The sequence below is a fragment of the Rhinolophus hipposideros genome (genome assembly GCF_964194185.1).
Source record: "Rhinolophus hipposideros genome assembly, chromosome: 2".
Taxonomy (NCBI): Eukaryota; Metazoa; Chordata; class Mammalia; order Chiroptera; family Rhinolophidae; genus Rhinolophus; species Rhinolophus hipposideros.
The window spans coordinates 62,805,764-62,820,546 of record NC_138048.1 but is presented as its reverse complement, the minus strand read 5'-3'; the positions used below and the strand labels follow the sequence as shown (position 1 = coordinate 62,820,546).

At 38.6% G+C, this 14,783-nt stretch overlaps 1 protein-coding gene across 5 annotated transcripts in view; it reads right to left on the bottom strand.

Annotated features, from left to right (window-relative positions):
* Positions 1–14,783, bottom strand: part of MCF2L2 (MCF.2 cell line derived transforming sequence-like 2) — a 213,038-nt gene that overhangs the window by 46,438 nt on the left and 151,817 nt on the right. For all 5 annotated transcript variants that reach the window (XR_013995248.1, XM_081078213.1, XM_081078216.1 and 2 more), the window contains 3 exons: positions 4,251–4,317; positions 2,821–2,936; positions 1,607–1,676 (listed from right to left, as the gene is read on the bottom strand). Coding sequence is in view for 4 of the 5 variants with exons in the window: in XM_081078213.1 (XP_080934339.1) it covers positions 1,607–1,676; positions 2,821–2,936; positions 4,251–4,317 (253 nt within the window). In the remaining variant the exon portion in view is untranslated. The remainder of the gene's footprint in view (positions 1–1,606; positions 1,677–2,820; positions 2,937–4,250; positions 4,318–14,783) is intronic.

Below are 14,783 nucleotides of genomic sequence, written 5' to 3'. Positions count from 1 at the left end.
CTGATGGCCATTCCAGAAAAAGTGTTCCAAAATTGCTTTGAAGGGTGGATTAGGCACTGGTGTCCGTGCATAGCTTCCCAAGGGGAGTACTTTAAAGGTGACCATAGTGATAGTCAGCAATGAGGTATGTAGCACTTTTTCTAGGATGAGTTCGCGAACTTAATTGTCAGACCTTCTATGCAGACTTTGTGGTCTGCATTAATGATTTCTAAGGTGTTTCTCAACATGAGGGACTATAAAATGCTTTGTAAAACTTTAGGAGAGGAAATCTTCTAAGAAAAGATGTTCAGTTAGCAATGCCCTGACCATTTCCTCATAGTTGGATAATTTTTATTGGATAACATCCATTTTTCCACACAGGACTTCGGTCCTTTTCTCATTCAAAAATTTAAACAAGTCTTTGCATAACAACATAAACAATTATAGAATATTTCTAAACTCTGAAACTAGATTTCACATTGGTAGTTTGATGAGTGCAAAATTGCAAAATAGTATAAAACATTAATGCTATACAAGTAATTCAAAAGGAAATTAATCAGACCGAATACAAAACAGTTTTTAGTGTGCTGTCTTGAATTCTAGCACTTGATTAAAACCTCTCATGGGGCTGTGGTGGAAAGCCCAGAGAGGGCCACAGAAGCGGCTTTTTAAGCTAGTTAGGAGCTCTGTGGGTTGAAGGCTCTGTTTTTGCATTATGTCGAATACCTTGAAACCTGGGGATTTTTGTTTGCTTACTTTCAGTTTATCACAAGTGCTGCTCTTAAACTGTATCAGTCATAATTTGGGTTGTTGAAAATTTTGAAGTTGTTTGATCTGTTGTCTCAGCCTCACAAAAAGAAAAACAAGAAAGTGCATGAAAAGAAGGGCTAGCCAGGGGAGAGAGAAGAAATGGGAAAGACTTAGAGAGTGGAAGGCACCCAACGGTCTGCATAGTCCTCCTACAGGGAAGAAAGCACTTGGTGGGGAATGGTGTTGGGTGAAACATTTCTCTGTGGCAGCGCCAGGGAGAACTACTGGCCCAAACAGCCTATTTATTGCCCAAGGCAGAGGTGGAGAAGTGAGGAGAGGGAAGAAGTGTGTACAGTTGGAAGGGGAGGTGGTCAGATGTATGCTGCTGTAGGATAGGACATTCACAAATTGAGTGCTAAACCAAGATTTAACATTTTCTAGCCGCCCTCTATGCTGTAAAAAATAAAATGGAAGTAAATATATTTGGGGGGATTTTTAGTTTAACATCAGTACTTCTCTTGAGAGCATAAATATAGCTAGTGAGGAATGTAAGTGTGATTCTGGTCCTAAAAGGGTTAGCTTAGTCATTCAGAGTCATTCAGGGTCACCTGCTTTGGGTTGCCTGGGGGTCCAGTCTTTCATTTACCGGGCTTTGCGAGAAACCAGGCTGGTAAGTGGCTCCCTCCATCAGTGTGAGCTCAGACAAACTGGACTCATATCCACTGGGGGACATACTACGAAAGACTCCTGCTTTGCATTCAAAAGTCAGATAGAAGTTTTGAGATATTGGTGTTTCTGTTAGTCCTTGTTACATACACAGAAAATTATAGGCTGACTTTAATCACAGTTATTTTAAGTATTGGGAACACAGACTTACTCTCTTGAGAAAGCAACGTGCCAGAAGTTCAGGGTTTTCAATGCACTTTTCCAATTCTTGTAGAAAAGTCCTAGGGAAAAGAAAGTATGCTTTGATTTTTACACACATGGGGTTACAATTTCTTTTTAAGTAAAATCATATGAGGTTTTAAGAGGTGCCTAGAAAAATGTTGTTTTCCAGGCTTTATTGCTCTTGACTCATCTTCAACACACTGATTTGGAAGAAAAAAATGTGATCTGTCACATTATTAGGGTGCCCTCGAAGCACCCACAGCTGTTCTGCTCGTTCTAAGCACTAGCCATAGCAGAATGGATGCATTCAGTCTCCCTATGACATGATAATAATGTTAATAAAAATTGCTGCTGTTGCCACTGCTACTACCAATAATCACTGAGCATTTACTACAAGCCAGGCATGAGCTAAGTGCTTTGCAAACAAGATCTTATTTAATCCTCCACCAAACCTTGCAAGATGAGGTTTGGTTAATGTGAAATCTGAGGTTCAAAGAGGTGGCATAATTTCTCCAGGGAAAGTAGCAGAAATGAGATTTTTATTTTAGTTTTGACAACAGACTAAGAGAGATGACATGTAGTCAGGATACAACTGTGGTTCTTTTCCTTTCCATTAATTAGATGTGTGATTTTGAGGTCATTATAGTGAGTAAAGTGAATAAACAAGGCGCAGTTTCCTCATCTGTAAAATGAAAGGGTTGGAAGATGATTTCCAAAGTCCCTTCCACCTCTAATTCTCTGGAATGCAGCACCCAAGTAGCCATGGGCTAAAAGGAGCACCTGTTGAAACACTTCACATTTTTTAACTCCCTAGTTCCCAGCACTACCCTATGATAATAGTTATGCAAATGTGGTGTCCCCGTCATCTTTGTATTCCCAATGCTGAACACAGTGCCTGAAACCAAACAGGTGATCAGTAAATGCTGGTGTAGAAAGAGATAAATAAGAACTCAAATGAATACAACATTGGTGCCTGGCCCCTGGCACACATTCCACTAATGTCCTTTCCCTTCTTCCTTAGGGATCTTGTGGCACTTCTCCCCTCCTTCTCATCCCAACCCAACCCAACCCAACCCATTGACTCTGGGCTACTTACTTAAGTCTGAAAATATCTAAACACTTTCATCTCCAAATTCTATCAGTCTGGTTTCCATCTGTCTCTTACTTTCCATTTTTCCTGATAATTTGAATTATTATATATACCTGTTGTGGAATTCATAAAGTTCTTCAATATTCCCAAAAAGAAAGTCCTTGTTATTCTGAAGAACATCTGGAATCAGATGCTTCAGCCAAATAAAATCCATTGGAGTGATATATCCCTGCAGAGGTGGAAACAAGGTAGATTTTCCAGATAGGAACATTAAGAGATGATCTGAATTAGCTACTCGAGGGAAACAAGCTTAAATAAAATAAGTGGGGAATATGGCACACATATTCCCTGAAAGCCATTCCATCAAACACTTTCTTTTGAGATTATTTTGCTCATGTATTCGCCTTCAGAAGGAGATGGTTTGTTGGCAATGATAATTAAAAGGCATTTTTATAGAAAGAACAAATGTATTTTTTAAATGTTTGTTTTATACAAGTCAAGTGTGAAAGGAAAATATTTACCCATCATGCTATGACCTGACACAATTATTATTTTATTATACTACCTTCATGACTTTTTAAAAGCTTATTTTATATGGTTATAATCACAGTACATATATATAGATAGATAGGTAGGTAGATAGATAGATAGATAGATAGATAGATAGATAGATAGATAGATAGATAGATATATGCAATTTGTATTGTTTTGCCATATACATTCTAGAGTCTGCTTGTAAATTTCTACATATATTGCTTTTAATTTAATCTTATAAGCATTTTTCAGTGTTGCTACGTATTATTCAAAATAATTATTTTGTAACAGTTGAATAAGATTTCATTTAGCATGTATATCAGACTTAATTAACCATTCCCCCCTTTTTAAAAGATTTTATTGGGGAAGGGGAATAGGACTTTATTGGGGGACAGTGTGTATTTCCAGGACTTTATTGGGGAACAGTGTGTTTTTCCCCAGGACCTATCAGCTCCAAGTCAAGTTGTTGCCCTTTCAATCTTAGTAGAACTGGCAACCTTGTTGTTGAGAGCATGCACTCTAACCAACTGAGTAACCATTCCCTTTTTAACTGGATATTTAGTTGTCTTCTGATATTTTATAGTAAAAACAAAACAAAACAAAGAACTATTATAACTTTGTACATATAGTTTATTCCTCATATTTCCCCTTTGGAAAATATTTCCACTCTAAAGCAAATAGTGCTACTTACAAAATGAGAAAAAATTCTCCCTTATTAACTTATCAAAAACATTTCAATTATCATATCCATTGTTGGTAAGCATATGGTGGACCTCGCTGGGCATTGCCAGAATCAGCATGAATTGGCACAACCCTTTGGAAGTTAGTTAACATGGATCAATAGTCATAATAATGTTCGTATTCCTACTGGAAAGACACTTGTGAAATTAAAAGACCTGAAACCTTGGGGGGATTTCTGAAGACAAATGGCAGCTATTTTGAATCTCTTTGTGCAACAAAACGTTTTCAGTTGGAATACATGCTTAACGCCCCCCTCCATTCTACTTACATCAATTATGCTCTTAATCTCTTTTATATAAATCTCTTCAGTCTCAAGCAAGTCCTGTATAATGCGCCTGAATCACAGCAGCAGGTGGGAAGATGAAAGAGAGAGAGGGAGGGAGAACAGTTTTTTAGAATTCTTTTAGGCATGATGCTCATCAACAGTTCCCCTTAGTGGCTCAATTACTTAGGCTGTGGTCAGTTCATTATGTTCTGTTGAATACCCAAGGCCAAACCGTACTCTAATCACAGTGACATAAAAAGAAATGGCAAGGTTAGAGGACTCAAAATCCACTTGTAGAGCTGGCTAATGACTTATCCTCTGGTGGGCCATATTGTGGAGGTCAAGAGGGCAGACGTTGGAGTCAAAAATACCTAGTTTGGATCCTTGGTCAGGAAGGTCTGCCTGACCCCCACATTGTACACGTAGATGTTTTTCCCCAGATTTCTGCTCTTTCATTGCTCACATGGATCTTTGACCCACAGGGAGGTACTTTGTTGTGCACAGAGTTAGACAAGTGCCAGTCATGCCCCCTTCTTCTGGCATTTGATGTTTCAGTGTGATTGATTTCGTCAGCCAAACGACGAGAGTTCTGTATGCTCCTCTTGAGGAAGGTAGGTGTGGGGTGTAGTGGGCAGAATTCTAAGATGGACCCCAAGATTCCCCTGGTGTACACATACCCCCTCCCGGTTAGTCAATCAAACACTAATTTAGGTGCAACTGTGAAGGGATTCGGCCATTCTGACTTGTTCAAATCAGTTGACCTTAAGATGGGTAGATTACCTGGTTGGGCCTGTCCTAGTCACATGAACTCTTTAGATCTAGGTCTAGAATTCAGAGAGATTGAAATCACAAGAAGGATTTAACAATTTAACACAAGGGAGATTCTCCTTTGCTCTCTTTGGACATGTGGCAAAAAGCACAGGTAACCTTTAGGAGCTAAGTGGCCCCCAGCTGATAGCCAGCAAGGAAACAGTGACTTTAGTCCTACAGTTGCAAGGAACTAAATTCAGGTACAACCACTTGAACTTAGAAGAGGATACCGAGTGCAGCTGACCAACCAACACCTTGATTTTAGCTCTGTGGAACCTGAGCAAAAAGCCAGTCATGCTGTGCCCGGACTCCTGCCCCAGGGAAATTTTGAGCAGAGTTACTAAGTTTCCAGTCATTTTTTTAAGCAGCAAAGAAGGACCCAGTAATCCCACATCAGGGTATTTCTGTGAAGAAACCCAAAACGCTACTTCGAGGGGATGTGTGCATCTGTATGTTCATTGCAGCATTGTTTACAGTGGCCAAGATGTGGAGGCAGCCTGGGTGGCCATTGATGGAAGAATGGATAAAGAGGAGGTGGTACATATATACAATGGAATATTGCTCAGCCATGGATGGGAATGGTTTCTTGCCATCTGAAGTGGCATGGATGGACCGGGAGGGTATTGTGCTGAGTGGAGTATGTCAGATAGAAAGACAGATGCAATGTGATTTCGCTTATATGTGGAATCTAAAGAACAAAATGAACAAACAAAACAGAAACAACCTCAGATACAGAGAACATTTTGAGGGTTTCTAGATGGAAGGGGCATTACGGAGTGGGTGAAAAAGGGGAAGGGATTAAGAAGTACAAATTGGTTGTTACAAAGCAGTCATAGGGATGTAGGATATAGCATAAAGAATACAGTCAATAATATTGTAATAACTATGTATGGTGTTAGATGGGTACGAGATTTATCGGGGTGATAGATGGATGGGGAGTTGGGGGTCAGGGTGAGAAAGCTGAAGTAAGAAGTACAAATTGGTATTTACAAAATAGTCATGCGGATGTAAAGTACAGCAGAGGGAATATAGTCAATAATATCGTAATAACTATATACGCATATAGTGTCAGGTGGGTACTAGACTAGTCAGGTGGATCACTTCTTAAATTATATAAACATCTAACCACTATGCTGTACACCAGAAGTTAATATAAAATAATATTGAATGTCAACTGTAATGTCAACTGAAAAATTTAAAAAGGGAGGAAAAAGGTGAAGGGGAATAAGAAGTTCAAATTTCCAGCTATAAAACAAATAAGTAATGAGCATGTAATGTACAACATAGGGAATATAGTCAATAATATTGTACAGCGTGGTACGGTGTCAGATGGTTGCTGGACTCATCATGGTGATCACTTCTTTAGGTATATATATGTTGAGTAACTATGTTTACACCTGAAACTAATATAATATTGTATGTTAGCTATATTTTAATAAAAATATTTTTTAAAAAAGAAAGAAAATCAATAGAAAGAGTAAGGCTAGTCCTCACATCTATCTCCAGACAGACTTCTCTTCTCTTCTCAGGTTTTGTGGCCATGCTTTCTTTTTTAGGCTCTCTTTTAGGCCTTCAAGTAAGTCAGTGTTTGTACCGTGGTTCCCTGAAAATAAGACCTAGCCGGACCATCAGCTCTAATGCGTCTTTTGAAGCAAAAATTAATACTAGACCTGATCTTATTTTACCATAAGACCAGGTATTATATAATATATAATATAATATAATATAATATAATATAATATAATATAATATAATATAATATAATATAATATAATATAATATAATACAAACCGGGTCTTATATTAATTTTGCTCCAAAAGACGTATTAGAGCTGATTGTCCGGCTAGGTCTTATTTTTAGGGAAACACAGTACAAGTGTTCATGTGTAGAATATGTACATTTATGATTTCCTTTGAACTGTTGGCGGGTGATCTATTAACAGTAACCTATCCTAGTGATAGCTTTTTCCTTTCATAAAATGGACATGGCAAGGGAGAAATAATCAAAGGACACAATATAGGAAATTCACACCAATACACAAATAACTATTAGTCTTATGTAAAAAAGATTCTCAATACACTAATCCAACAAGGGCATAGTAAAAATGAGTGACAATATTCAACTACTAAAATGACAGGAATTTCAAATCTCAGAGTAAGACTGAGAGATGAGGATGTGGAAACACTCTGACAATATTGGTTGAAGCGAAAATTTGTTCAAGATAACTTGGAAATATCTCATCAAAATTGAAAACATGTGCTCCTTGACTCAGTAATTTCACTTCTAAGACTGTTTATTATTTGTATTAGAACAATAGCACTTCAACAAAAATCAGATATAAACTGGAAATTTCTTAAATACTCATCAATAAATTATGGTACATGCATATGATGAAATGCTATGCAGTTTTTAAAAAGAATGAAACCAATTGATTCATGCTGATATGACATAGTTCAGGTATTTTAAGGGAATTAAATAAAAACAAAAACAAGATGCAGAAAAGTACGCATAGTATAAAAATAAGTGTGTGTGTGTATATATATATATATATATATATATATATATATATATATATACACAGCATTGCCAAAAAAATGTATAAAAGTGGACACTGTTCAACGTTGCTCAAGCAGTAGTTCGCCTGCTGGATGCTGATGGTAACCACTTTGAGCACCTCTTGGTTGCAGAAGTCAAACGTGACTTGTATTCATCTTTTGTTATTGGTATATATTGAGTATTACAATTTTAATAGTTTTTTCCTTTCTTAAAATGTGTATACAGTTTTTGGCACCCTCCGTATATGTAAAACTGTATATGCTTAGAAAATTCATGCAAAGAAACTTAAGACATTGTCAACAGTGATTGCTTTTGGAGAGAGGTCCTGAAAGCTAGAATATAGGGAAGGAGAATTTCTATATTTTTCTCTACACCCTTTGATTAAAAAAAGTTTTTTAAACATTTACCACTTTTATAAATTAAAAAATAGTTTACATGACACCTAACATGAACGTTACTGGAGGTGATGACATATGAACCCTGTTTGAGAGTTGTAAATAAGTTCTACAATTTACATATTTTAGAGCGCAACAATTATTCTTTCTTAAAATGGCAATTTTTGTATCTATTTACAAAAACTTGTTGTATGACAAGACTGACAAAAGATAGCCATTGACAGAGGATACAATTTCAAGAAAGATAAAGACTACCAAAAAGTTTCTTTAAGATCATACCTAGTGAACAGCATCACTGAGTAACAGTTTTTTGTGTGTGTGTGTTTTTTTTTATAATCATCCTGAAAATGATGACAGTTGCTATGTCAGAAGGAAATATAAGCCTTGATACCAATCTGTTTCTATCAGTCCTGATACCGAGTAGGACCACAGCAACAGATAAGCGTTCATAGGAAACCAGAGTAAAGCCAGCCTCCTATGTCCTCATGACGCATTGGGCTTAAGCAACTTGGCAAGTCTGTTTAAGAATGAATTGATGATTAAATGAAGTCTGAAGGCAGAAAGATGGTGGGCAGAAATCAATTTTATTATCTAACAGTTATGTAAGAACTTAGAGACTCCAGAGTAGTTAAGAATCTGAAACAAGAAAATATTCACAACTTAGAAGAAAAAAAAAATCCCTTGTCAAGTCATGTCCTAGTTTATAGTTTTGGAAAATGGTCTGTAGATCTCATCCAACTGCTTCATTTTACTTTTTCAACTGCAATGACTGCGATAGATGAAACTCCAACAATAGGAAGTCTCCTGAACATTGGTCGCCTACATTTCAGTTCAGGTTTAGGAAAAAAAATAGCCCTCGCATCACTGTTAAGCTGTTCTTTTTCCTTTCCTCTCCTTTGTTTTCCTTTCAAATAACTATAAAATGGGAGAAATTTTATGATTCTATCTGATGATTGCCTGCTTTATTATTCCAAAATACATGTCTTTGTTCAGAGAAAAGACTCTCAAGGATTTAACACTTAACGTCACAAAGTACTGGTGGTGCCAAAAAAAGGTACACACGTGACTTGTGTTCATCTTTTGTTATCGGCATACATTGAGTATTACAATTTTAATACAGTTTTTTCCTTTCTTAAAATGTGTATACATTTTTGTGGCACCCTCTGTATATGTAATGTAGATGAGGAATGGAAAACATTGGGAGTTCTCAAGTAATGTAAAAATGTTAAACACCTAGAGCAATTTGCTCCTATGTCCTGATGGATATCTGCCCAAAGGTGAGCACTGTAATTAGGACACCAAACGAAGTCACCAAGTCAGATCAGCCTGCACTAATGTACCCTGCACGAGTGTACATTCTGGTACTTTGTTTTTCATTTAAAAGTGGATCTCCCTTCACCCCCACCCCAGGTCATTAAGGAAGAAATGGAGGCATAATGTGTTTTAAGGGACCGCTGTTGTCTCTGAAGCCATATTTTAAGGTAGTGTCAAAACAGAGCTTTGGTATCCGGTTTCATCCTATATAACACATCATGTTTGTCTCAGATGACACTATAACCGAGGAGCAAGAATGGAACCTTTTAAAATAATAAATGCAACCTTATTTGGTAAACCAGATCATTAAAATACATACATGTTAGAATTTCCTGGTAAGTTTCTTCTTTGTCCATACATCCTAATCTGTTCCCCCTTTTAATCCTAGCCCCTCATCCTCCCTACCCCCTACCCATCCCCAGTTTCCCAGCTCTCAAATAGAAGAGTATCCTTTTGGGAACCAGATTGTCAGAAGTATATCTCTGCTCACTCATTGTCAACACAATTTGTTATCAAGAGTTTTCATATTCTCCTGGTCTGACAGATCACATCACACACATCAGAAAATATTATTGATTTTTCACTTTTTAAAAATTAGTTTTCATCTAATACCCTCTTTACCAAGTTGAAAGATCTGTTCTTGTCCTTCTCAAATTCTAGAACACCTGATATAATGGGTATCCACCTTCTTCAACCTTTCTCTTTCTTTGGTGTCTCTTTATTATTCAATCCTCATAACTCTGTTTCTTCTCTGTTCCTTCCTAGCTTCATCTTTCTCCTCCTCCTCCTTCATCTTTGCTCCTCCCCAAAGGTCAGCTCAGGTTTCCAGGCTTTCTTCCTTCCTCTTCACTCATGCTATTGACTCTCCCCCGTCTTTATTTTCTTCCCAGACCTTTGGCCACACTCAAGTCCACATTGCCAATCCACGTCTTTATCTGGATGCCTTCCAGACACCTCAGTCACGTCAGGCTGAAGCAGAACTCATTAGACAGAAATAGCATGTACATCAGTGGGACTGCCATTTTCCTGGGGTCCCCAAAATACAGTTCTCATTTCAGACCCCTTCCTGTCATTATCACTTATATTCAACCTGTCACCAAGCCTCATCATCTCACCGCTCAACATGCCTCTTGGAGTCAGTTTCCTCTCCATTTCTGGTGCTACCAGTAGAGAGGAAAATCTCCATTCTTAAGTACTTTGGTGCACTCCGAGCAGCCCACCCTTGCTTCTGAAAATCCACTGCCATCAATCTGGTTTGCAGACCACCAGTCTTCCTAAAGCTCCATCGTCATCGTGCCATAATTCTCCATCTTCAAAAACTTAACATAGCTTTCAATTGCCCACAACTGCCAATGTTCCTTCCAGGAGTTCAAGACTCTCCATTCATGTGATAAGAATCTACTTAGGGAGCTTGCTCTAAAAGTAAATCTAGACCTACAGATTCAGAATGAGGAACGGTGGGTGGGAGCTACAGGTGGAATCTGTAATTTTCACAAGTACACAGACGATTCTAAAATCGATGCTCTGCTTCAATTAAGTAATACTGATCTGACCCACTCCCTTTAGCCACCTTCCCCACTTTCGTTACCCCAGTGTTATTATTTTACACCTCCTTTCAAATCCCAATCATTCTTGAAAACCCAGTTTCAATAAGCTCCTCCAAGAAAACTCTAACAGCTTCAGATGGAATTTGTACCACAGTCTTGTCCGTGCTTCCCAGGCAAAAATAATTAGATCTTAGCACTTATTGGTTCTGTACTATAAACCAGGCATCATTATATTATAGGCACTTGGGCTAGAGCAATGTACCATAATCCCGGGCCTTAGTCAGTTCACCGTCTAATGGCACAGACAAGAAAATCTGTGACTATGGTGTAGTGTGATAAGGTAGTGAGGAGAGTCAGGTGCAGAGGAGGGGCCATAATTAGGCCAAGCATGGAGGAAGACACTATTTATTTTGAGTTGAGTGGAGTGAAGTTTAAGATGAGTTTAAAAAAGAAAGGAAGCCAAGGGATAAAAAGGAGGAAGTGTGTCCCGAGGCCGAGGGAAACAGTGTGGAGGAGGGAGCAGAAGCCAGAGACATATGCTCCTATCAGTACTTGTAAGTTCTTTGGTGGGGCTGGGCCAACAGTCTATAGGTTCATAAAATGTTAGAAGCAGCTATGACTTTAATTCCATCCAATTTATCCTTATTGGACAGATGAAAAGACAGGACCCGAGCCATGAAGTGACTTGCCTAAGGTCAATGGCTTTGGCTAAGCCAATGTTCTTCCCACTACATTACATTGTCTCTCCTGGCCCATGTTTGAGTAACATCTGAAGTCTTGTTTGCTGACTATTAAATAAAACACAAATGAAAGGAAACTAGCATGGCATTATAGAAATACACAGTTTCAGAAAAGTAGGTTTCCAAGTCTATTTCTATTTTGAAAATACAAGGTAACTTTGAGCAAGTCACTTTCTTTCTCAGGGTCTGTTTCTTTATGTGTCTAAAGGCTGAATTAGATCATCTTGAGTATCCCCCTGGCTCTCATAGATAATTCTTTAAATATGTTATCATTTCTAATAAAATGTATGATGTGGTCTTTGGTCTAATTGCACCTCGCTTTTCACTTTTACAAGACACGAAACACAGGTCGAAAGACTTTCTGTTCATTTACAACCTCAGTTAACTAGTTAATGTGTAACTGAAGTGTGGAGTAGGAGAACAGCAGGAGAAGGGGAATCAACGTGACTGAGAGGTCTTGGAGAAGGTGAAATCTGAACTGTCCTCTGTAGGAGGTGAGGTCCTGGCCAGGAAGACAGGAGGGTGTTTCAGGAAGGACACCTGAGCACAATGTAGGAGTCCAGGCTCCACAGGGGCCTTGAGGGAAGCAGGCTGCTGGGGCAGAGTCTGGATGGGGAGCGTGAGAGGCAGGGGGCGCCTGGATGGAGGACGTGGCTGTCATTCCAGCTACAGTGTGGACTCGATGCAGGAGCTCAGGGCAAGGTGTAGGAGATAGATTTGGCCAGCAGGGCAGATACCCTCTCCAGGAGCCTGTTTCATTAAGTGCAGAATAGGTCTTGAGGGCTCTGACTTAGGAAAACATGTTCTTAGTTTTATAACCTTCTTCGGTTTCAATTAGGTGTTCTGTAATTACACAATAAATTCTCAGAACTGTGAACGATTACAACGTGAAACAGTATAGACACACACAATGATCATGTTCAAGCCAATGATATTTTAAAGCATTTGTAAAAGGCCTGAAGAATATTAACAGTTCCCTAATTCCTGGAAGGCTAACAGTTGAGTGTTTTCCTCAATTGCTGTTCCCTCTTTTCCAATTTTGTATCTTGGTTTCTATATTTTGTCCTATGTTAATTGGATTTGATCTCATTACTCTGATGTGTTTAGGGTAAATTACCTCAAATTCTTTTTGGGAGAGGCTGAGGCCTAAATAAATTGTTACTGAAGTTTATCTGGATGGATGCGCATTCTTCAATACCACATAATAAATAATGAGAGAGTAATTTCATGCATACTGCACTTTTTTAAAGGATGGGTTGATTTTAAGCACAATCCCATGAATCCTATTTCAAGTTAACAATACTGCATTTGTGTAGCATATCAGGCATTATAAATTTTTTTTTAAAATTGTGGTGAAATATAGATGATATAAAATGTAACCATTTAAATCAGGAGTGTCAAAACTTCGGCCCGCAGGCCAACTGCGGTCTGCAATCCATTGTAAATTGGCCCGCAGCAAATTCCAAAAACATATTTAGTTTACTTAAATAAACCAGGTGAGGCAATACGTACTTCACCTCGAGTAAGTGGCCCAACTGTTTGTTTATTTGACTGCATATGGCCCTTGGTAAAAAACGTTGAAAAAAGTTTGGACACCCCTGATTTAAATGATGTTTTAGTGCACAGGTCAGTAGTATTAAATACACCCACAATGTTGTGTCACCATCACCAGAACTTCTCCATCACCCCAAACTGAAGCTCTGTGCTCATTAAACACTAACTCCTCATTTCTCCCTTTCTATATCCCCTCGTAACCTCTATTCTACTTTCTGTCTCTCTGAATTTGCCTGTTCTAGGTACTTCATCTAACTGGAATCATACAATATTCATCTTTTTGTGTCTGACTTATTTCACTTAGCAAAATGTTTTCAAGATTCATCCATATTGTAGCATGAATCAAAATTCACTCCTGTTTAAGGCTGAGTATCTTTCACTGTCTGTATACACCACATCTTGTTTAACCATTTATCAGTTGACAGACACTTGGGTTCGTTCCACCTTTGTGAACCACGCTGCTATGATCATTGGTGTGCACGTGTCTGCTTGAGTCCTTGTTTTCTATTATTTTGGGTGTGTACCCAGGAGTGGTACTGCTGAGCCCATGGTAATTCTAGTTTTAACCTTTTAAGAAACTACCTACTGTACAGTTTTCCATAGCAGCTGTACCACTTCATAGTACCACCAGCAATGTACCAGGTTCTACTTTCTCCATATCCTCGTCAACACTTACTATTTTCCATTTTTTATAATAGCCAGTTTAATGGATGTGAAATAAAGTTGTTTTTTTCTTTGATATGTGCATCATATTCCTTGATCCATTCAACACCGGACACAGAGCTCCTCCAAGGCAGATGTACTGTCTTATTCAACTGTGGCCCCATGTCTTCCAAGTAGGTAAATTCTCAATAAATATTTATAGAATGGATGAATGTCAGATTTAAGGAACAGACAGACATCAATTCTGTGAGCAATAGTAGGTACTAACTGTTATTCTCATTTCACAGAAGAAATTGGGACTCAGAGCATTAAGGGACTTGATTGGGATCAAACTGCTGTCTGGGCACTGCCTGCAAGAGCGCTAGTGTGGGCCTTCTAGCTCTAAACCCAGCGACAGGAACCGGTGTGCCAAGGGTGAATGTCCGTCCCCTGAAATAGCGCCCAGTATTCTGACTCTGCAGCATAGCTCCCTAAATGACAGGGCCTGCACAATAAGGACATAGGCAGTAAGCAGGTTGGAGGAAAAGGGCTGCTGGCTTAGCCCGTATGAGTTTATGACTAGGATTCGAGGAATCAGGTTCAAATCTCAGAGCCATGCACACCTGCAATCCAAACATAACAAGTCACAGTGGGAGAGACTTCTGGTACCCCAAGGAGATTCCTGGGGTACTGCTGAGAGGAAAACCATTATTACTTTAGTTAATGGGAAAGGGTAGTCCTGGTACTAACTCCAATAGGTACTAACTCCAATAGGAGTACCAAGCAACTTGATAATCTTCAGTAAAGAAAAGACATTGTGAAACAGTGAATAAGCTTCCACTTCATGCAAATGAAAAGAAGTCTACTGTAAAAGTCTACTGTAAAAAGGAAATTCCCAAAGACAAAAAGTGTGTGCTTAAAAAAGTCAAAGATCAAAAAACACTGAGAAGAGGCACACTGCTTGTGCCCTGTACACCT